Source organism: Indicator indicator, chromosome 4, assembly GCF_027791375.1.
Source record: "Indicator indicator isolate 239-I01 chromosome 4, UM_Iind_1.1, whole genome shotgun sequence".
In the NCBI taxonomy this organism is placed as follows: Eukaryota; Metazoa; Chordata; class Aves; order Piciformes; family Indicatoridae; genus Indicator; species Indicator indicator.
The window spans coordinates 6,326,763-6,351,619 of record NC_072013.1 but is presented as its reverse complement, the minus strand read 5'-3'; the positions used below and the strand labels follow the sequence as shown (position 1 = coordinate 6,351,619).

The 24,857-nt window shown below is 38.5% G+C and overlaps 1 protein-coding gene across 1 annotated transcript in view; it reads left to right on the top strand.

The window, feature by feature from the left end:
* Positions 1–23,131, top strand: part of LOC128981694 (cytochrome c oxidase assembly protein COX16 homolog, mitochondrial) — a 46,888-nt gene extending 23,757 nt beyond the window's left edge. The window contains exons 3-4 of the mRNA XM_054400626.1: positions 11,062–11,124; positions 22,764–23,131. Of these exons, the coding sequence (XP_054256601.1) occupies positions 11,062–11,124; positions 22,764–22,880 (180 nt within the window). The 3' untranslated portion in view covers positions 22,881–23,131. The remainder of the gene's footprint in view (positions 1–11,061; positions 11,125–22,763) is intronic.
* The last annotated feature ends 1,726 nt before the right edge of the window (positions 23,132–24,857 follow it).

The following is a 24,857-nucleotide window of genomic DNA, read 5'->3' as shown; positions in this document are numbered from 1 at the left end:
TTTTGAATGGTTTCCAGTGACTGGATCCACCTAGACCTCTACTGCCTGTTGTCATCACAAACAGCTTAAAGCACTGTAGGGCAGTCTGGATGTTGCCTATTGCTGCCTTTTCATACCATATTGTAGCAAGCTGACAAAAAAAGAGATCAAGGCTATATAGCTTGTTCTGATGAAACCAGGAAACTTGTAAATACCAGAAGACTTCTATTAATAACTTGAAACAGCTTTAGGCTCTCAAAATCACAGTGTATTTGCCACAAGTTGGGACAGTCCCATTTAATCTGGATGTGGTGATGTTAATAATAGTAATACAGAGATTATTTTGGTAATATGTGTGTTCACGGATGAAGAACAAAAGCTGTGCTATTTTTTTTTAATTTGAAATGCCTGTTTTTTAAATGAATCTTTAATTTGTCTTGTTATATTGTGCCAGCATATTTTTTTTGCAATGAATATGAAATTGTGTTGTTAATGGTACTGAGTTTGGCCAGAGACCCTAAATAATAGTATTCTCCGTTTCCATGGTAAAGTGTTTCACCGAAACAACCTTTATCAAGCTTTTTAAAGAAGATTTTTTTTTTTTTTTATGAAGGAAAGTTCTTATCTGTCAGTTTCCATGTATGCAGTGGTTATTGCTGTTGTAGAAATTGCAGGCCTCTTCTGCCATCCATCCTGGAATATTGTGCTACATGCTGTGTAGGATGCATTAATAAACATCATTGAATCAAAAATGGCAAGTCTCTTGAGAGGCAGAGAGATCTTGTGCCTTTTATAAAGACTGGGAAAATGACTTAAAGTTTCATGGGCTTAGTATCTCTCCAGATCTGAAATTTTGATTCTTAGATTTTCCTTTCTGCAACTACCTGGGTGGTGTTGCCTCTGGACTGAAGATCCTTTATGTACCTAAAATTCTGCTTCTGGGCAGGCTCTCTGGTACCATAGTTTTCATGGTGCTGCATACCTTGGCATCTATTAAATGTACAGAAAATGCTTTATGCTCCGTTAAACGGATGTTCCACAATCCATGTTGGCTGAGATGTGAGTGCTGCTAAGTGAGCCATTGAGTACAACTTGTGAGTCTTCACAAAAACGGTTGTTGAAGTAGGGATGCTGTTTCCTGTGACCTGCTGGTTCAGTCAGAGAGCAGGTACCCAGGATGTGGGTGAGAGTTTCAAGACACGTCTTTTTCTGGGAAGCGTGCGGTAACCATAACTTCATAGATTACAGGCATTATCAGCTCTCCTTTTTAAAACTCATCTCTGTATGGAATAGTAAAAAATTGTAAGAAGGAGAGAAAATGTGACCTGGTGGTTAGACATGTGAAGTAGGGGAAATCTGGTTTTTAATTCCCATGCTGTTTAGAATTTCTGTATTTTTATCAAATGAGTATTTAATATTAAACAGCCTGAAGCTGGACAACCTTTTGTCAGGGCATTGCTCTTTCTCTGAAATGAGGAATTTGATCTTTTTCTTTAAAACAAAAACTGGTCCACCTTACCCTGAGATGACTAGAGACTATGAATCATAACTGGAAGGAAATATCTTCTCAAATCTCAGGATAAGCTGTTTCAGTATTTACAAACTCTTGTCTGTCTGTAGTTAGTGCTGCTCTAATCGCTGCCCAGTGCAGCTTATCCCCTTTGTAAGCATCTTCTCTTGCCTTCACCCCCTTAGCCCTTGATTCCAGAGGTCTGTTGATTTTGCTACACAAACAGGTGCTAGGTCCCTGTAAATCTAGTTCTGCATCTTCAAATCTGTGTACTAACATCTCTGTGCTTATTGCTATTTACCCATCTTGTGTAAGTACCTTAGTGACCCTATGCAGTCTTCCAACTTTCTTATATGCATGTGCAAGTTGAGGAAGCGCTTAGAAGATTGCCTTGGAGCAAGTACTTCATGTGGGGACTTTCACAGGCATGTCCTGAATTTTCTGGACATAAATACCTGGCATGTCTTACTCAGAACTATTAGTAAAGGGAGCATAATAGATGTGTCCTGCACACAAAGCATCTCTTTATTCAGATGCACAAAACTCCTGGTGGGTATAGATTGTCCATGATTTCCAAGCATCAAGCAGCCACATTAAAACTACTACCTGATTATGGTGCCCCAGGTTCTGGAAATTCCAGGCAAATATCCAAAAGTTTTTACTTTTTTTTTTTTTTTTTTTAATTCAATCTTTTCTTTCCAGGGCACAGAAATTGTGTTGGAAAAAAAGGGCTGTGTCCAGAGAAACCTGGACATCTGGCAGCTTTATCTCAGATTATTGAGCTTGTCTGTGATGAAATACAAAATAGAGTGCAAGTATTAAGACTTCCTTGTTTTAAACAGAAGCCATTTTTCAATTTCATAATTCTTGATGGCATTTTTGTTGTCAAGATTAGATGCAGCTGAAAAGAAGGTTATTAAGCGGAGAAATTCATTCTGATGCCATTGCAAGTGGAACTAATTTCAGCACATAAAATGTTGATATCTTTCAGATTTTTCCATTTTCTATACTACAAAGAATTCTGTATGGTTGCTTTAAATCCTGTCATATTGCCACAATTAATTACTAGTATTTTTGCCTTGCAATTGAAGTGATTACAAGTGTGTAATTCAGCTTCAGGCAGCTTATAGCCAAAGCATAATTTAATATCCAGCTGATTTTCCTCTCACATCCATCAAGCACCAGAAAACATCTAGCTTTCCAAACTTGTCTTGTGAAGCCAATAACCATGGTGTCAGGAGATTGAAGATCAAACAGAAGTACTGGGATCCCAGACCCTAGGTCAGGGTTTTCTGCACTTCTGGACTTGTAGATCACTACAGAATTTAAAGGGCATTGGAAATCCTTTGCTCTTTCTGAATACTGCATGGAGAAGAGAGATGACTTGACTTTCTAATATCTAAAATGTACAAATCAAAATCTTTTGTATTTATAATTCCCACTGAATTAGGTGGAATTGCTTGTTAATGCTGTGTGTTTAGCCTTTATAAATACACCTGGCATAATAGGGAAACAGTAACTTTGCTGCTTCTGTTTCAGATGTAATTATAGCAGATCTTACAACTTTTCTAATGTACCCATCAGAATGTCTGAACCTTTGGCAGGCAAACGTGTTATTTATTAAGAACAGGGGCAAAATGTCTTTCAAAAGAGAGTGGTGCATGATGTACAAATGTGTTGCAAATTCTAGTGATCTAAAGTACAGGTAATTTGGAAGATGAAAAGCTTTCTGTAAGTGCAAAGCGTTGGAGTGGGTTTTTTTTTTCTCCTTACTGCAGAACTTCACTAGATGTCAGTGTGGAAGGTGTTTTTAAACTTAAATGCTATGTGAACTGTCCAATGAGAAGTGTTAATTCCTTTAGCACATGCAGATTTAGGATGGCATTTATTATGAATTTGATAGCGGGGGGGATGTCTCCTCAAATTTATTTGTAGAAATGAAGCTTCAGACCAGTGAAAGTAATTTTGATAAGTTCACATTGAATCCTGAAAATTATTGCTGTTCAAGTAGGAACACCCAGAAGACTTCTGGGTTTGTTTTATATTCTTGATTATTTTGAGTCAGCAAAAATGTTAATGTTAATATGTATTTTCTTGCTCTTTTTGTATGAGGATGACAAGTACGTTTTCACTTGGCTCAAGACAGGGCTTAGACATTAACTTACACATTTAGAAAACAAAGTGTACATAATATATATACTGAAATTTCATGAAGGAAAACACTGCTAGTCTCTAAGTGTGCTTCTGCATTCTTTTTACTGTATTATGTCAGATTGGATGTTAGGAAAAAGTTCTTCACCGTGAGGGTGGTGAGACACTGGAACAGGTTGCCCAGGGATATGTTGGAAGCCCTATCCCTGGAGATTTTTAAGGCCAGACTGGATGAGGCTCTGAGCAACCTGATCTAATGTGAGGGTTTGGAGCTAGATGATCTTTGAGGTCCCCTCCAACCCTGACAGTTCTGTGATTCTGTTCTATTTACCAGCAGATGTGTTGTAAGAAACTTGGAGAGATTTGTTAAACAGTTGCAAAGAGGTTGCATGTAAGTTACTGTATAATGAAAGTGACATTTAAGAACTTAAAATATTTTAGTAGATTTCATTAATTTTTCATAAATTGTACCCACACATCAAGAAGAAAAAAAAAAAGGATTTTTTAAAAATACTGCTTTATGTAACATTTCCTTTCTCTGAACTGATACCTTAAGGGTGTTTATGACCTGTACTTCACAATGTTTACATGGCTATAATAGGATAGGTGTAGCATAATAAAGAGAATTTACAAAGGCACCTTAAGAAATTGTCTTTTAATGTTTTTAAAATAGGCAACTTATCCCTCTTGTCGTTTGCCCTGTTTTGTGATGGCTGACTCAACAAATTCTCCAACTCTTGTTTCAGGTTAAGAAATTTCTTTGTGACTAGTAGTCCACAGAGAAGAATGTGCTAATGTGCTATTATCTCACCTTTCACCCCTTTCTGTGATGATGAATAAAGGCATTAAATCTTCTGAGAGTAAGTCAGGCTGAATCACTCTTGCCTTTCTTGCATAGTTTGCATCATGGATCTTCAGCATGCTCTATCCCTTTCACCTAGGAGGTCTTACACTTTTTTTCTTGTTTGGAAGAAAGTAAAAAGGAAATTTAGGAAAAACTGCAGAGAATGCTTGCAAGTTCCTCCCTTTGTAATATTGGGGTTGCAAGGAAACCAAGTTGTAACAAAGCCCAGGAATGCCAGCTTTGAGATCTGTACTAGAGAGGTCTGTCATTCTGACTTTAAGGTGATTGAGTCTGTGTTTAGAATTGGTTCATCTTTATTTATGTAGCAAAGGTTGCTTTTCCTTGTAGGCACCTTCCCAAAACACCAAGGGTCTTGCCATTCGTTCTGGACTTAGGGATGTTTATTTTCTCTGTTGGAATTTAGACTGCACTGAATTTTGCTGTGAAATGAAATTTATGCTAGCATACTCAGAGCCAAGGTTTGTGCTTTATAAATCAAATAAATAACTGTGTACCTGCAAATCAAGCTGGATGCAAAAGCATACAAATCATTGATTAAATATTTGCATGCTTCTTGGAACTGAAAACTGTAGAACCCATGTTAGTTTTAATGACCTTATGTATGAGAAATCTATGCCTAAGAGCTTGCTGAAGTATGAGATGGTTTGGATGTTATACTAGCCTTTAATTTAATTGTATTTCCCATGGCACTGTCATGTGAAAATGTATGGTCCAGAGTTTGGGATTGTAGGTCCTGTTTTTTGATCCATCTGGAAGCAAGTAGAAGATTTGGATTTAGAGAGGTCACTGGTACACAACGTACTATAACTCTGGGAACTGCTGCTGTAATAAGATTTGATATTGCTCTTTTGGAAATGTCTGCATTGATTTCTGTCAGAGGCTGGATGAAATATTTTTCTGTTTAACTGTCTGTATTCTATGTAGATCTTAGGAAAGAGGCAGAGGACACAAAGCCAGGTTCTGCATCTAATCTCTCCTGCCTCCCCAGTGTTCAGAAGTGCTCCTGTCCAAGCATTTGCAGTAGGCTTACCTAAGCATTTTTCATGTATTAAATAGCATAAATAATGTAGCTACAGGATGTTAGGATGTTGTGAATGAAGTTGCACAGAATGGTATGTTTTGCCCTGCCCTTCTCTGTTACCAAAGACTATGCCAAATGGTTTGGCATAAGTACAACCTTTGTTGTACTTTACAACCTTTACAAGCTTTGTTCCTTCAGTAGAATGACACTCAGCTTGGCTGTAGTCTACAGTGCACTTCCTAAGTCCTGGAATTTATCCTCCCTTGTCTACAGCTTCTCGCTCTGCTCGTATACCACAATTTGGAATATTTATGACACAGACCTTTGCAACGTTTTATGGGAGTCTTTTCTTCTTAAGGAAGATTAAGATTGACTGATCTGTGCAAGATCACTGATTTTTCCATGTAGGGGATTTAGGCATATGATAAATGATTTCAAAGAAGATATTCTACTGGGAGAGCCAGTACTGGTGGTTCTGGTTTACTCTGTTTAAAAATATGGGTGAGGAGACTTGGGCATACAAATATTTGGTCAGTACATGCCAGTCTCTGGACACAAGTATACAGCTTACTGCACTGCCTTATGAAAGGAGATTGTTAAAAGCACAGTTCTCCTCTCATGACATGGTTTTCTCCTCACAGTTTCCTTGTGTAGTACTTGAACCCTTCATTTTAGAAGATGTAATATATTCAAACTTTGTTTTTTCACTAAAACCCATGGCCACAAATAGTAAGTGGGCAAATAATAATACTTACAACTGAGAGAAACACTGCTTGTAAAAGTGGGCTATTTAAATTACAGATCCAGGCATATGTGTATTGCTGATGACTGGGATGCCACCCTCAAAATTAGTGTGTGAATCAACATGCTCCTCCTCTCTGAATGCTGGGTATAATTGTCACTGCTAATCTGCTTTGCATTCTTGTGTTTCATAGAATCACAGAATATTTTGGGTTGGGAGGGGCTGTTAAAGGTCACCTAGTCCAACCCCCCCTATGGTGAGCAGGGGCATCTTCAACTAGATCAGGTTGCACAGAGCCCTGTTGAACCTGACTTGGAATGTTTCTAGGGATGGGGCTTCTGCCACCTCTCTGAGCAACCTGTGCCAGTGTTTTGCCACCCTCATTGTAAACAATTTCTTAGTCATATCTAGTTGAATCAACCCTCTCTTAATTTAAAACCATTGCCTCTTGTCCCATCACAACAGGCCCTACTTAAAAGGCTGTCCCCATCTTTCTTGTAAGCTCCTCTCTAAGTACTGGAAGGCCTCCAGGTCTCCCCAGAGCCTTCTCTTCTCCAGGCTGAATCAACCTCAACTTCCTCATCTTGTCCTCGTAGGAGAGGTGCTTTATCCCTCTGAGCATCAGAAGGGGGTACTGATGGCATGCTTTGGGCTCCTTTGTGAAACAGCTATGATTTCCCTTTCCTGCAGGTTAAATTAGTAGCATTTCCAAATTTCACAGCTGTTCTCTGTCTGTATTATTTGCTTTTGAACTGAAATACACTGCGGTCTCTGAGGATCAATGCAAAATTGTTAGCTAGAGAATTTTTTTAGTAGCAGAACATTTAGGTTAGTAACTCTACCAGAAATATTTGGTTCACACACAAAGATTTCCCTTTGCTGAAGAGAGGCCAACTGTTAATGGCAGTCCCTGCAAGCCCCATGTATTCCTCCTTTGCTCTGAAGTGATGCCCATTGTTTGCACCCTGAGGTGGATCTGTTTTTTCAACACTGAAATTCAGTCCATGTTGTAACTGAAAATCTGAAATGTCAGCCCTAAATGAGTAGTGGCAGCCAGATATTAAAGGGATTTTAGGTACTTACAGCCACAAACCTGCGAAGATTTCCAAGAATAATTTTGTGCTTAACCCCTATTACTTTTAGCCACCTAAGAATATTTTTTAGAAGTCTTTATCTGTGGCATCCTGTTGAAGTTTAGTATGGGCAAATCTGAAGGAACAGCAAGCATGAAACGGGACAAAATTCTAATTTGAAAATGTTGTTCTTAAACCTTTTTTGAGCTTTCTGTATAATTCTGTCCTTGCACTTTGAATTGATGTAATATGAAATGAGAATGTATAGTGCAAAAGACTCTCAGAATGCTTCATTCATTGTCCCTTCAAATGCTGCAGTAGGAAAAAGCCACCACTGTGCCAGAATAAAAAAATTAGTAAAGCCTTGAAAAATTTTATTTACAGTATTGCTTTTGAAGCCTTGCGAACAGCCTCTGATGAAAACTGACTACTCACATCGTGTTTCCATAGTTTTTCAGTAAAAATTAAAAAGTAAAAATGTGATGTTATGCTGTAATTAGAAGTCCATGTATCTTGGAATTCTATATTTAGGGACCATGCTTGCAGTTAAATGGATCTTAAGTCTGAGATTTTTCCTGTCAAGAAGGAGTCCTCTAGTGAAAAGGATATTGTCTTCTACTCCTTCCTGCCTCCTAGATAATGGTGCAGAGGACACTGCCAGGCTGTTAGGGCATTTGGGCTTTGTCTGCTTCCTGCATCGTATTTACTAATAGGGATTTGTATTCATAATTTAGCTGATGATTCATTTGCCAGTCCATAGCTGAATAATTTTAGCTCCTTTGGCAGTATTTGCGTTGGCATAGCAGTCGTCATGCAAGCGAATGTACGTGTTTAAATTTGGATCTTGTGGCAGATGTGTAACGTAAAGGAGCTACTGCTTTGGCACAGCTACTTTTCGTGGCTCTGCCCACATTTTAAGTGCTCCCTAATTGTGATCTGTGCTTGTGGCTCATATTTATGTTTATCTGCCTTTTGAGAATGAAAATGGCACCGTTCTGTTCTCCTGTTTTTGTTGAGGTTTTTTGTTCTTGTGATGTTGTAAAGATAGTTCATCATGATACAAACACTGTGGAAACAGAACTTTATGATAAGACTCTTTCTCAACTGCTATATTGGTTCTGAAAACAATTTGTAACCAATCTGTCTCCATTTGGCAGCTGCAAAGCAGGGCTTTGCAATCACTCTTTAGAAAGTGCAGATGACTCAAATTCTGTGGGGAGTCAAGTATGTTTAAATTATTCCATGTGGGTAAGTATATAGAGGGAAAATAAAGACAAGAGGAAATACAAACTTGTCCCCCCCTCCTTTTTTTTTTTTTTCTTTTTTTTTCTGGTGGATCTTTGAGCAAAATTACATGTTCTTCAGAGTGAACTTCAGTCTTTCATGTGCCTGACTTGAGTATTGAGAGCATGTCAAGATGGTGTATATTTCATCCTCAATACTGGGTTTAACTACTTTTTTGCTAAGTTAATTTGCTGGATAAAATTCCTGCTTCTAGTTTCTCTTAAGTTATCATTTACAGGATAATTTTTTTTTTTTTTGAGAAACTTTATCTAGCCTCCTTCATTTCTGCATTTTTTGGTGTCGATACTAAAGCTACAGCATCAAGCAGTTATGAGTGTTTGGATACTGTGTCTCAGTTTTAGCTAGACTTCTCCCTTTGTGCAGGCAGAGGAGCCAAGACAAGTCTGAGAACAGAAGGGCCTGTAAGGGAGCAGAAGCAGCAGTAAGTTCACTGCTTATTTCCCTTTATCTTGCACAAATGTGACCATGCAACCACCACACTTAAAAAACATACTAAAAATTGCTAAAACAAAACTTGATAACGGGGCTGTTGAGCTTTGTAAGATAAATTCTGGCTGTGGTTAATTAAGTAAAAACGCTGCTCCAACCATGTTATCTTTGGTGCTTTATTAAACGGATGGAAAGCACAGGAGGAGAAAAACTCTTTTGCTTCTTTACTTGCTGGAACATTTATTTCCCCTTGTCCATATGTGTGTTGCAAGAATACCAAGCATAACAAATAATGTTTGCATTTAGTTCTGAATACCGTGAGGTCCATCATCACTCTTATCTCAGTGAAAGCAAGCTCCAAAGAGTTAGCATTTCTGCACATGTGATGGATGAGTTTGTTGTTCTAATGAAGGATGGCTGTTGTTGGAGGTCATGGTCACAGGAGAGTGGTAATCCATCTTTAATGAGGGGCAGTTGTATGCAGGCCTCAAATGCCAAGACAAAGATGTAGCATTTCATTTTTTTATTTGATGTAGAGGGCCAGTGCAGAGACAGTACCTTGTTTTACAAGTTGTTTTTATATTACAAAGAAGGTGGGAGCTGTATCCTGCACAAACTTCAGCCATTGTAGAAGTCTTGGCTTGGTTCCCAAGTATAGTACATCTGGAGGTTGCAAATGCATTTATTTCTATGGCCAGATCTCTGATCAGATAGGGAAATCAAACCTCTGGCCATGCACAGATGGTGTTAGGCTTGCCTGTCTGAGCATCCTTAGGAACTGAGGTCTCACAGCCTGCATACTAACTAGCAGGCAGTGTCTGTAATCAAGGGGAATGTTACAGCCTGGGGAAATCTTTAGAGCAGTTCCCATCAATAGAGGTAGTAGGTATGTATTTTAAGTACCTCTGAGGATCAGGAGCTTATGTTGGGGCAGAATCTGAAAGTGGAGCTTCTCATCAACCAGATAAATTCTGTGACGGGTTCCCTTCTTTTTCTCTCCTAGACTGCTTATAGGCATTTGAAGTTGGTTGTGACTAGGACAGCTGAGCCCTTTTCATTCAGATCAAGAAGCAGAAAATTAAAAGAATAGCAACTTTTCTTCACTGAACTGGTCATAGTTGGTCTAGTGTACCAAGGATGTAGTACTAAACTCATTACCAGTCTCCTTACACATCTGTTTTGTTTAATGCTGGTTGTATCGAAGCTTTAAAAATGAGAATGTTTTCTTACCATAGATCTATTTGACACTTTAGTTGATTAGCCTAAATACTGTGTCTGAGTACTGCATATGTGGCTGATGTCTGTTTGAGAACATAAAACACTCTCTCTAAGCATGAAGAATGCTAATTATCTTTTTCTGCTTTGCTTTTACACTTAGGCCTGTGGGAGACATGCTGCTTAGCAAAGGGCAGGATGAACATAGCTTCTTCTGGACTCAGAAGAAGTTAAAACATGGAATGCATCTGCTATGGTTCACTGACATGTCTGTTCTTAGATTTGTTCTTTGAACAGGTTCCTCTGAAAGGTGTCAGGAATCACTGGCTTTGTTGGCACAGAATCAGAACTATGAAACAGCTGTGTATTCACCAGAAAATTGGAAGCTTGACTCATGCTTAGACACTGAAAACCCACTGAACACAACATTCAGCAGTAAAACATGTAATGTGATCACAATTGTCTCTTTCGTGGTCATGTTTCATTTGTTTAAAGGCATTGCTTTGCTTGACGGTTTTAAACTAAAGAGTTACAGGTTTCAGTGTCTAAGGTAATACAATTTCAGTTAAAAATGTGCTTCCTTTTTTGATTTGCAAAGTTTGGCTGTTGACTTGTCTCTTTTCAGCCCAAGTCTTATACTGTGTTCATCATCCTGGTGTCTGAACAGACAGCACATGAACTCATTTAGGAGTGGGTTTTCATTTAGAGGTTAAGATTTTTTAAGGAGAAATTCTTAAGAGCAAACACACTTGTTTTGTTTTTGTCATGCAGGTTGATCCAGCTTTGAAAGAAAAATTAAAACAGAACACAGTGACACTGGAATCTGAATATGAGGTAAAATAAATTTGTTGCTTGTGGCTCATAACCTTGGCTCCCCTTGATTACCCTGGCTGCTGGTGGGTTGTATCTGTCCCTAACTAAAATTAGATCAGCCATCTGCCTTTGACTCACTGATGTCCAATAAAACCAAGATTTTATGAAAGGTTTCTGAACATGCAGTGCTGCTTTCTGTACACAAGTTTTACTTTGATGTCCAGGTGCCAAGTACAGTGGCACAAATAAGTTCCACCACTTCTGTGGCTAACCAGTCTATAAATGTAGAGCTGATGTTTGCTTTAGATGGAATGTGTGTATGTGTATATGTCAACAGTTCTGCTGTATGAGTTTTGATGGTTTGTGTAGCAAATTAGGGAACAATGTGTTTGATGTGCTTTCTGATGTTTCTTGCTTCTGAAGCTTACATGTATCTTTCAAGTAACTGCTGCTCCTTTTTCACTGTTTCAGAAAATTTTACAGAGAACTGTTTCACTCTTTCCTCAACCATGCATTTTCTTCACACGTTACTAAGGTCCAAAATGGCAGTTTAGGCCAGGTTGCTATCCACAATTTCACAAATCTTCAGGCCTGCAAAAAGCAATGTTAGGAAGATTGGGAAAAACTTCCCTGTATCCAGAAACAAAGGATAAAGCTTTGTAAGATAATCGCTAATCTTCTAAAATTACTTGAATGTCCAGTTTCCATTTTATCTGTCTCTGTGGCATTATGCTGAACACAGGTTTTCTTTTTCTTCCTGTGCCACATTCCTGTTACATTCCTGCCCCCATGTCTGTCAGATGTCCAAATTGCACCACACATTCTTGCTAATCAGACTTTTCTGTTATGTTATTGTTTTGTGATTTGTCTAAAGTAAGACCAAAACTTTTTCTATTTCTGTATACTTAATTTCACAGAATGTCTGCCTACCTGCCAGGTTTGTGACAATGTTTTTGCTATTATTGCCAACAGGTTTGGGACATCTTCCTTCTATGAACCATGTTTTATAGTGTAGGGAATAAAGATATGTGATCCCTAAGTACATATGGAAGGCTCCAGTGGAAACTGAAAACGTACAAATCCACTAAGTTCTGATTGCCTCAGGGATAATTGTGTCTCACTTTCTTGCAAATATACTATAAGGCTGCTTTGATTTATTTATGTGGAAGAGCCCTAAGCAATGAAAGAAACCACATCTCTCTAACTCACTACCTAACCTCAAAATCAACTGCTCTGTATTCAGATATGCTTTGTTTTCTCTTCAGAAGTAAATAGTCGAAGGATAATATTTAAATGGCCATAAATGCATTAGCTTTATGGATAAATCAATGATAATAAAATACAACTGGCATAACAACATATTGCAAGCCTACTGGGTAATGAGGCTTCTTCCTGATGGACAGAAATGACAGGAGCAATCTTATTATTTTCTTCATCTAAACTACAGAGTTCCCAGACTGAAATTCTCCCAAATTAGTATTTGGGTGTTAGAGGGGGTAGACCAGTTCAACAAAACAAATGGATTTGCATTTCCACATAATGAAAACAGATTAATGTTTTGAACTCTAATCTCAATATACACTTTACTCTGGGTACCAGCTTGCAAGGACCAGGCAAATTCATTCCTTGCTTCACTGAAACTCATGGAACTACCAGCAGTCATGTACTTCATAGGCTCAACACTGAGCGTATGACAAATGTAGTCAATGTAAGCTCTATATCCTGTTGGACAAAATCTAACTGGTCACTGAGTTACAGCTGATGTTTAGGAGAGCAGTTTTTTGTAGACCCCATGTGTTCTAGGCCAGGGGTTTTTTTAAAAGCCCCCGTCTTCATTTTTGTGCTTGTCCAAAATATAGCTCTTGAGAATATCTTCTAATTCTATATATAGGTCACAGTGGAGGATTACACTGGTGGCTGTTACTAAATATGGTATGAGAAGAGATCAAGGGCAGTTAAAAAAAAAAAAAAAGTTGCTCTTTTCATATGTAAAGCCTTATTTTCCAATATTATTAGCATTATATCTGCAGCTGTTACTGAGGATACCAAGCCAGCTCTTTTGAAGCATGGTTGCCTGATCCATGTAAATGTCCATCGGCCCTCTCAACGACTTTTAAAAATATCTTTTTGTCCTTACAGAAATGTCCTTACATATATTGACTACCTACTGAGTTCTTTTAGAATGTCACAATTTATTCAGTAAGCATACATCTTTATGGGCATATTGCAAAAGATAAAGACTTTTTGTTTTATTTAAAACATGTTGAAGTCTGTGTTTTGTCACCAGTGTGCTGGTGATGAAAAAGGTTGTAATCACAGATTGAATCAACTTACTGTGAGGAAATTAACATAAAGACATTTTCTCACCTTCTAATTTACTAACTTACAACTTCTCAAACTATACAGAGATTGCTTTATTTCACATGGGAGTGTTTCTGGCCAGGATACTATTTTGAGGAAGGGGGAATTGGCTTGTGTAATACGTACTGCACTTCTTGTATCTGAGATCTGTTAATAATGCTATTTATCTTCTGCCTTGGGACATGCCAGAGGAGCAAGCTACCTTTGCATGCCTTTTCCATTTATGCATTCCTCACACACACTTTGCTGTCCTCGTATGTCCTCATTAGTCCTTGCTGCTCCCCTTTGCCTAATAAATCACAGCTCTGTCCACTAGTGACACTGGTACTGATGTGAATGTAGTTCTGCTGCTGAGCTGGGCCTTGTAGAACACACTGTAAAAAATGTCAAGTGTTTGACCTGTGACAAAAGCCTAGAGTATTTTTCTTGAAAGCATAAAAGTGTTGTTTGAAAGAGGGGGATAAAAAACTGATTAATGTGATCTGTGAAAAACATTCTTGTAGATGCTTAACCACCACAGTACAATCCTTTTCAGTGCTCTAAATGCAATCTCAGGATAGCATTCCTTTTTCTAACACTTGGTTTCTGTACATCTGTCAAATTAATGGTCTAGTACATACTAAAAAATCTGTCCTCAGTTAGTTGCATCAGGCCCTAAAATAAGGAACCATTGCTTAGGGTTTTCAAACAAATGAAAACATCTTTAAGTGGAATTTATTAACATTTTACAATGAAAACATCAGCTAAGTTTGAATCAAATATATGATATCCAGTGGGAATCAATGACAATTGAAAGCAGAAGAAAAAATATCACAATAGAGAAAAAAATGCGAAGGATTGCTATGGAAACAGTGCATGAGAGATTATAAAGCACTGAAGATTGATAAAAGGCACTAAAGACATCAGAGAATTGTCTGGTAAGTTAAGCTGACAAGGATATAGGTAAGAGGATGGTGTTGCAGCGAACTAAATACAATAATGAGAATGTAAAATCAAGAGTAACCACGCTGGCAGAGTAGCAACATTTCAAAAAATGTTTATATTTCTTTTAGAGAAAAAAAAAAATCCATGTATTCACATGAGAAGAGACAAGGGATATACTTCCAAAACTCTTAATAATCAGACAAGATGTTATTTAGTATCTGTCAGGTTCTGATGGCTTATAGCCGAGTTCCAAGGAAATGCTGGGAAGACTTCAATAACTGCTCAGAATATCAGTCTGGGGATGATGATTCTCTGGGAATCATCACTGGGCAGGAAAATGGTATTTTGAAGTGCTCAGTGAAATTTGGGACATACCTGGGCTATATTGAATACTTTTTTTTCAGTGATATAGAAGTAATTGTAAAATGATTTCTGATGTGCAAGTGACACAAAAGTATTGAAACAGTAAAAGTATGGCAAGGCAGGGACAGGGAGCTGGTCGTACTACTTGGGAAGCTGGTTCCATTAAATGAGCAAAGAACCTTTTAAAATAGCCAAAGTTATTGGTTTAAAAAACTGTAAATGCAGGCCAGAGTGCACTCCAGTAATGCTGGGGAAGATTTAGGAGTCGGTGTATAAGTAATTCAGATTGATCTGCTGTGGTGCAAAGAGCTAATTCAGTCTTTATGAATATAGACAGGAATACTAGACGGTAGAAGAGGTGATTCTGCTTCTGAGTGTAATACTGATGAGACCAGTACTGAAATAATGGATCTACTTCTCATGTCCACATTTTGAACAAGGCTTTAAAAATGGAACAGGTTGCTGAACAGGCCGAATATATCAACTTGGGGCTCGAGAAAATGCTTAAATTAAATCTTTTAAAAGATACCAAAAAGAATGTTAGTTATGTACGGATACCTTCATAAGAAGAAACGCTAGTTACTGGAGGTTTTCATTTTAATTCTGGCAAAGGTACTAAAATTAGAAGTAAGGTCTGTTATTGATAGATGGGAACACCATTTGAAGAGGATCTTCACCCAGGAAATTGCAGGGCTGATTGACAAGGCTTTAAATTAGGTGAGAGGGGGAGGGCGATAATAGCATCAGGCTTTTATGTGATAATCTGTGGGATGACACACCAGAGCTGGTGGGATGGGGAACTAGTAAGGGCCTTCAGCCTGTGGCTCTAAAGTATGCTGGGGACACAGCCAAAGTCTCATGGAGATGAACCAATTTCATAAACACTATCCAGAATATTCTCTGATTGCCAGCATACTTCCAGGTGCTTCCCACGTGGACACTCACTCTAAATTTTAAATACTTTAAAAAATTGTTATACAGTTCTTGCATGGTCTTTCCTTATTTTTACACATCTGTATTTAGTGCTCAAGCTTACACTGTACAATTGTAGTCTGCACTAGCAAGTTACAGTCAGAGAGTTGATCGCTGTCTGTCCTAAGAGGCTTACTGATTGAACACACTGCAGACTGGCCATGGAGTTTGTGTGCTTTTTAACCAAATAATCAAACTTTTAAAAAAAATGGAACGGAAAAGGTCCCTATTTCAATACCAGACTTCATCATACATCTGGTAAAACTTGAGTTTTGCCCAGGTACCACTGGGAGACATCACTGAGAAATACAGAGGCTGAGGAGAATACTGTTGGCGATTCAGTATGTAATACTCCATCTTGTTCATGGTGTCTTCCCAGCGAGTCACTGGAAAGCTACTGTCCCACTGTGCCATCTTACAGTTCCAATGTGAAAATAGTCTAAGCATGATGGAGTTCAAAACTAAAATACTCTCCAACCATAGAAAGAGCCCAGACCTTACCTTCTGAAATTTCCTCTTCATTCTTGTAAGAATTTAGATGGATGTCTTGATTCCTCTCAGATAGAAGTCATTCTGATTTAATTTTGAAGTCCTGATGGGTTCTGACAGAATGAAAGATTCATCCAGTTTTTGTGTACTGTACATTCAGCAGTATTGCTGAGAAATAGCTATACTGTTATGGGCAATATAGTAGGGGACTAACACTCACGTTACTATCCTCATCAAGCAGACAGGGGATGCCACAGAGAAGAAAGAGGAGGATTATCTTTTTTCCTATGGGAAATTTTCCCGACAGCGCAAATCGAGCAGTAGCCATTGATGTCACTGAAAAAGAAAGCTATTTATGGCTGAAAGGATTGAAATGGCTCTTTTAATATTTAGACAAAACCATAGTTTCTACACAGAGAAATGCATTCTGTTCCAGCATATAAATTGACAAGCAACTTCTGGAAGAGAGCTGAGTGGAAAATCAGCAGGAAGGTGTAGATAAAAAACAAAAGTCCTAAACTGCACTAACCAATGTTAGTGAATGTTCGCTGAACTAAGTGAGGCCAGGGTAGAGGAGTAGTGTGTGAGACACATGATTTAACTCACCAATTCAAAATGGCTGATTTGTATGCATGTAGTTACTTTAAAATAGTTATTTAATTTCCTGGATTTAAGATTAATTGAAAATTATTGCTGTAAACCTTCTCCAGTTGTATCTTTTATGCCCACACACTTCTGTTAGTAGTTGCATAGTGGCAACTGGTCATTTCTTGTGGTAATCTCTTAGCCCTTCACTGTGATACTCATCACAGCTTTTTCCTCTTACATAAGCAACCTGTACAAGCTTGTTTTTCAGACCTCTTCAGAAGTAAAAAAAACCACTGTGTATGACTCATGGGTCTGGTATATTTTGATCCTTGTACATCTCTTTCTTTTTTGATTAGGACTGCATTTTTAAATCATTATTAGAAGGACATACTGTGCCAAGTTTTATATACACCAAGTAAAAAAATTGTCCATGCTTCCAAGTATGCATAATTCTAGCAAGATGTTTGAAATAAACCTTCTCTGTGGTGTCAGGACACTTTTGGAGGCGTCCTCCAGATGCTGTGGAAATCCATGTGCTCTTCCTACCAGCTACAGAACTATCACTTTTAGGGTTTTTTGTTTTTTTTTTTTTTTTTTTCCCCTCTCTCACTGCACTCCCACACTGTAAAAAGTCACCCCTTCAGCCAAGGTCACCTTTATATAGTTAACAAAAATTCTGCATGCATGCCCACAGTCTGTCCTTGGCTGCTCTCTTTTAGAGGGTTGTGCTGCTGTAACTAGGACATACATGTACAAAGTTAAAGATTACACAAAGCTGACAAGATTAAGTGCTCAAAGTTGGGAAATTCCCTGGTCCTGTTAACTTGGCTAGGTCTCCCAAGCTCTAATTCCAGAGATAAACTTTAATAAAGAGCACTTCTCCTTCTAGGACACATTAATCATGGCTTGATAAAACTTCCCATATACAAGAGAAATGAAAACTATCCTATGTGCACTTTAGTACTTAATTAAAAGTGGAATTTGCTGAATTCTTGAGATTTGATCTTGAAAGTGTAGTATTGCACTCATGCTGTTCGTTATGTTGGGTGTTTCAGAGTTTCATTTTAACTCAAGCAAAGAAGATAAGCTGAAAGTAAATGACCCACTCATTAAATTCTCTTGACTTTTCCCCATGGAACTTTTGAACCAAGTTCAAAACCAAGAAGTCCATCTTGGGTTTTCTGCAGGTATAATGTGTAAATGGCACCAGGTTATCCTCTGAGGTTTAATATGGGTTTTAAGAACCCACTTCATTTTAGAAGTGAAGCTGCATGTTGATTAGAGGGAAATTATGGTGAACCCTAACTCCTAGATGCAAGTATATCTGCCCAATGTTATTTTCTGTTATTTTCAAAATTCCAGGCTGTGTAATTGTGTAGTTTTAACTGAGTGCTACAAGTGTTTGATTTACTGAGTAATTTGTATCACTATAGCATCTTCATTCAAAACTCTGAGAGCATTCTGTGAACATTAATTACAATCTCTGACACCTCTGAGGTGGAAGTAAATCCTGTTCTTGTTCTTCAGATTGGGAAAACGATGCACAAGCAGGCTGCTGGCGCAGTTCCTTGATACACTTCTTTTACAGTGTAGCCACTTAGAAATGTTTCTGGTCTCTTTCCACCCAGAGGTTCCTTTGTCTGTGCCAGTTCAAGCATTGCATACTCTTAAATAGGATTAATTCATAAACAGCATGTATTTGTTTTCTTCACCTATTTCATTTTTCTGACTGGGGCACAGTTTTGATTTGGCATAGCTAAAGGGAAGATTACCTATGGGGAAAGAGTCTCTTAAACCAGTTCACCATTGGTTAGTTAATTGATCCAAAGATGAAAGGTCTTGGATCCCACTGAAGTTAGCTACAAAACCTCCAAAAGTTTCATCATCGTGGTTTTTGCCAGTCTTCAGCAAAGCTAAAAAGAGAAGCAGCTCTCTGGATGCTTACATGCAAAAATATCCCCATTTCTTCCCTTAATTAACAAAAGGTACCTTATTGTGGACATAGCATGCTGCTTGCTGACTTGCTTATACACTAATAACCAAACATTCTTTACTTGGAAAAAATATTCTTTTTAATCTGACAATTAAATTGCTACTCACATTATCAAATCCTTAATCTCAGGTATTAAATTACGTCACATCCTAAACAAATTAAGTAACATCAAACATGTAATAAGAAAATAAGGTGTCCAAAAGTTGTCTCTAGGAGGGAGATGTAAATAAACCAGTAAGGCCATATCAGTGTGATGATAAAGTTAAGATTTTCAGTCAGGCACAAGACAGCAGATTCAGTATTAGTGTTAATTCTGTATCTCTTCAGCTATGCATCATCATAGAGTTCCTCAATGTACCATTTGTGGTCTGACATGCTTGCAAAAACTGACTGGTTTAATGCATTTCTTTCACAGCATGTTTCAGCCATGAGGCTATTCTTCCTGGCTCATCTTCTATCTGTGGATGGGTTTGCTTACTATAATGATGGGAAATATTTGTCTCTCTGACTTGGAGCAATTTCTTTCTGTGGTGCTCATCACAGAATTTATTATATCAAGCTGTAAAGCAAACAGGATTTTCTTATCCTGCTTTTCACATGTGGGAAACAAAGACTAAAGTCAAACATTTTTCAGAAGTGACCACCTTGAAATGACTGAGCCTGAGCACCAATAGCTCTATATGAATTTCTGCAGATTTCAGTTTGTTTATTATGGCATGAGGAGTAGCAAGAGTAGGATTCAAACTGGTTTTAAATAGTTTATTTTAAGGCTGACAGAGAACTGTGGCTTTTCCTTACTATCAGCCAGACACATGAACCAGTGATTAAGAAGCTAAGGTCTCTTTGCATCCTTATCAGTACCTTTGCATCAGGCAAGCTGTTTGACAGGAGTCTTAAAAGTCAAATGTGTGAAATATAGTTAAACATTTTTGGGGTGGTTGTTAGCTTTGCCTATCTGCATGGCTGTTTTTTGTTTGTTTGTTTGTTCGTTCTATTGTTGTAGCATTTGCAGCTTCTGTCAATCCTGTATTTTTTAAGAGATAGTTTAGCTGATTTAGGAAGTGAATCAGTAGATTTAATGGACTACACTGATCTTACTTTAAACAGCTAATTTTCAGTATCCTTTTAGCTATTCTAGACAAGCAGGAGAAGTGGTGTTGGTCTGATCTAATTACATTTCATTGCAGTCTCCAGTGATTGACTTATTTAGTACATTTGAATCAGGAGAAAAAGCTTTTTGGTTTTCAGACTGCCAGTTCATATGTATTTCATTTTACTAAAACCTGGAAGTGATTTATGGGATATCTTCGTTAAGTTAGGTGGGCAGAGTCTAGGTGGCTAAAAATAATTAAAAAAAAAATAAAAAAATAAGGAGCCAGTTAGAGTGAAAGAGCTGGGTTTCATCTGAGAGCAGAACTAGCTGCTTGCCTGAATTCTCACTGTCCAGCTCAGACAATATGCAGGAACTATGTGACTTTGCAGCTCATGCTGTATGTCATTGATAGAAGGACTCTCAGTTTGGTCTTACCTCTCAGCGCTAAGAAAATTGAAAATGTAGCTACAGTTGTATCTTTGGCCTACATCTAGTGCAGCCTTTTTTTTTTTTTTTTTTTTTTTTTGGTGGTGATACTTTGTAAGAATTTTCATGTCAGTGACCAAACAAAAAAGATTGGGTTTTGGTTAGTTGTATGTGAAGTAGTGTCATGGTTTAACCCCAGCTGGCAACCGAGCCCCATGCAGCCACTCTCTCACTCCCCACCAGTAGGCCGGGAACAAAATCAGAAAGGTAAAAGGGAGAAAAACTCATGGCTTGAGATAGAGACAGCTTAATAGGTAAAGCAAAAGCTGTGCATGCAGGCAAAGCAAAACAAGGAATTCATTCACTGTTTCCCATTGGCAGGCAGGTGTTCAGCCATCTCCAGGAAAGCAGGGCTCCGTCACATGTAATGGTTACTTGGGAAGACCATCACTCCAAACGTCCCCCCTTTCCTTCTTCTGCCTCCCAAATTTATATCCCAAACACAGCATCATATCATATGGGATATCCCTTTGGTCAGGTGTCCCAGCTCTACCCTCCCAACTTCTTGTGCACTCCCAGCACAAGATAGAAAGTAAAGATGAAAAAAAAATCAAAAAATAAAGATAAAAAGTATGCATATCTCTTTTTATAGACTTCTTCATGTATCCTTTCTTTAGATACCGTGAGTTTTGTTGTACATATTTTAAATGTTGATTCTTATTTAGACTTTAGGAGTGGAGCACCTTTGGGAATAGTTTAGATTCTCACAACTGGGCTGTACCTTTGTGTTTAATAAAATCAGCATGCTTCCCTTCTGTTAAAGCACAAGGCTCTTTGCAGTCTAGTTTTCCTTGAAGCTTCCATTGGATTCAGATGTTAAATTCTGAATTTGCAATCAGAGTGGATAGTCACTACTGTCATGGGACCATGGGTACCTTCCCTCTTTCTCCCTGCTTCCGTGTCAGCTCAGATCCCTTCCAGATGAGATGAGGTACCAGTTAATCATAAGATGGGTAAAGTAGTGAAGACAATTCTTTAGAAGGACCTTTGCCAACTCCACTGTATAAAAAATTCAGTTGCTCCTACGTTGTGAAAGCCTGCTCTGTTTGTGCATGCATTCTCACAGATCTTCCGTTGTGTGTTGCCTAATTTCTTTTGATATCTGACTAAACTCATTGCAATTTCCTCAACTGTAGAAGTGGCAGAAAAGTTTTACATAACATGAACTAATAGCAGCAGGTCTGTTCCGTTATAGCTGCTGAATTATTCTGTGACTATTATTCAAGTCCCTCAGTATTTGCCTGTTTTTTGGATGATTGATGGCAGGCAAATTAGACCAGGCTCAGAGCAGGGCTAACACTTTTCTGGTGTATTTTTACAGCATTTGCTGGGATGAGGCCCTGATCACAGATCAGAGGTTTAAATCCCAGTGCAGTACCTATCATTAATGCTATGCAGCATGGCCCTTTTTTGGGGCATGTAGGATAGCCCTGTGTTGGGCAGTGGTGCAGACCCCTCCTCAGTCTTCTGTTGGCAGAGCCCCACTATGTCTGATGTACTGTTCCATGCTGCAGGCTGGTATGTGGGACTAGAGGTCTCTGTCTGCTGGGAAGGGACTTCTGTGTCTCTGCCAGCAGGACTGTGAAGATGCAGTGCACATCTGTCTTCTTCAACTGCAGCGGTTGGCAGGTGATGTCAGGAGGGTACCTGTTCTTCATGTTTGCCTGCCTTTAAAGCTGGATAAATACTGCAGTCATTGATATTTCTGAATAGGGATGATAGGAACAGGCAAGGAGATAATTACAATCTAGGTATTTTAAAGTATCTGACAGTTGTGCCAGTGTATCTCAGGTATGACTTAGTGAATGATCTCTCTGTGGTGGTTTGGTACCATGAGAAACTAGGCAACAGAAAACATCACTTACCTCTCTCAAAACCACATGAATTGAGAGGGATTGCCTTGTTACTGTCTCTCTTTGTCGAGATAATTCGTCTTTTCCAGTATGCTTTGTACCTGTGCTGACAGGATACTTCAGGTCACTAATTATTAATCTTCTGTTTGAGCTGTATCAATGCTTATCATGCCTACTTCAGTGCTTGGCAGACTGGCAGTTGTAGAACAGATTTGGGAAACAAGGTGAGAGAAGAAAGAAAAAGTGAATACAAGATCTCTTCAGTTGTGTTCAGATGCTGTGGTGCTTCCTGTCCTGCATCTTATTTATATCTGTTGATGAGTAGATGCCACGATGCCCACCTTAGTCATTTATGTAGCTATATGGATAGCTCCTCAATTTTTTTCCTTATTATTGAACTCCTGCAGGGTAGATCAAAGTTGATCAATTAAGTAGTGACACTGAGTTTCAGCTGCAAAAATAAAACAATTTAGAATAATACATACTTTAAATCATGGGACTGTCAAATTGACAGTGTTACTTTGCTGTTTATCTGCAGAAGCTGAAAAAGTCTGACTTGGATAACTGGCAGAACATCAGAGGACCCCGTCTGGGGGAAGACTCCAGGACTGTTCAGAAGCAGCAGCGAGAGGCTCTCCGTCTCAAGGCAGAATGATTGACCAAGACTACTTTGGTGCCCCCCATCCTGCAGAAAAACCCAACAACAACAGCAACAAAACCTCAGGATGAACTTCTAATTTTCAATCCGGTGTCAGGAACAGACTTGTCATGGGGGGGGGGGGGCTGCACTGAGCAGTGTGTAACTGCGAGATCTGCCCAAAAAGCACTGTGTTATGTGAAGCTCTTTGTTTTTTGCGTCCATTTGCACAGAGCTCTACAGGCTGTAGATATGAGCTCTCAATTAAAGAATAGCTGATTATTCTACCGAGAGTATTCCAGTGGTTTTCAGTCCCTATCATTCAAAACTGAGATGCTACAGCAAAGAATAACATTTCAGGAGTCACTTGTTGGTGCCAGAATTTGTCACCCTAATGAGAGCAACAGTGCTGTCATCTAGATGTGCGTGGCCCAGTAAATGCTGCTTCAGGGAGCCTCTGCATGACTTCAGGCTCTTAAGCTTGGAAGGGACTCCACAGGCATATGAGCTGTTTGGAACAGCGAGTCCATTTTTGGCCAAATAATATTCATGTGTTTCATTTCCAGGAACTTGACTGTACAGAGTGTCAGCTGGTAGTTGGTCAAATAACATTTGTGTAGCTGTGGGGTTATTTTTGTGATCAGTTGATTGATACCTTTGTGCAGGTAGGTCCTTTGCACGGTTTAAATGGGGAGGATTTTTCCTCACTCGGAGCTATGCTGTTTTTTCTGTGAGCAGGTGTTGTAGCAGAATCCTCCCAAACCACTATATAGTGGCCAAGCTCCTCTTACATGTATTATTGCATGTATATTTGTGCATGTGCAGAGATATTTTTTTATCTTTTGATGAATTCTTCTGAAATCCTCATCTTTTTGTGTTTGTTTTTGTGTGTTAAGTGCTTGCTGTTAGAGCACACCACGCAAGCATTCAGGACCCGTCTGCTGAGACAAATCAGTGAAGAAGCATCATGTCAATTTTTCAAATGAAATGAAGCTTTTGATAAGGTTTGCAAAAGACTAGTCAAACTCCTCTTCAGAGGAACTGAGTAGTAGGGCACGGATTAACAGTAGATGCTAGTTTCAAAGCATTCAGTGATGCCTATGAGTAAATCCTTTTGGAAATGTCTGTGGAAGATATATGGTCTTATTCCTCTTTGCAAGAGTGCCAAATACAATCTAAATGTCCTTTGGGACGCTTGATTTAGGGTAGCCTCCTTGTCCTCAAGAAAACCTTTCCTCAGCACTTAATTTTCTTCAGTCTCTCAGTGATAAGGTCCAGTTTTTCTTTCAGAAAGAAGAATTAACATTGATTTTGAGAAGGTTGCAAGGCAATTCATAAAGCATTACGTGAAGTGTCTTAGCCATGATTTGTGCATGTGTTCTTCTGGTAGGGTGGCAAAGACCATCAGAAAGCGTTGCATGTTACTTGGAGCAAGGTTGGAGCCATGTGTTTGTGTGTTTCCCTGTTCAATATCATAGATATCTTGGGTTCTAAATCAATGTACTAACAACTTAACCAACCAGAAGAGGCACAAGAGGAGCAATACAAGAGTGAGGTACACACAACTGAAAAAGTAGAATGTGGTAGCATTAAGCTGTGCTAGACCTAGACAAGAAAAAAAAATCGATTTAATTGTTTTGTCATTAGTTTTACTTAAAAAATAAAGCAATATTCTTAGGCAGAAAAGATAAAAAATAGGACAAAATAAGGTGTAAGTAAATCTGTGTACATTGCTAAGCGTTTTTTCAACTCTTAAATTCAGGTTATGGCGCTTATGACATGGACTAATGCTACCCCTGAAATACACACATGGTGTTTTAGGAACACCATGTGTAGGAAAAGCTACCCTTTGCCCTTGGGAAGAAGCAAAGACATTTCTCTTCCATGGACACCTTAGGCTTATCAATTTTCACTCACTGTATGGTTTTAGTAATTTGTAATTTTGTAATTTTAGTAATTCACAAAAGTTATTTTGGAAACGATCATCTTATTTCA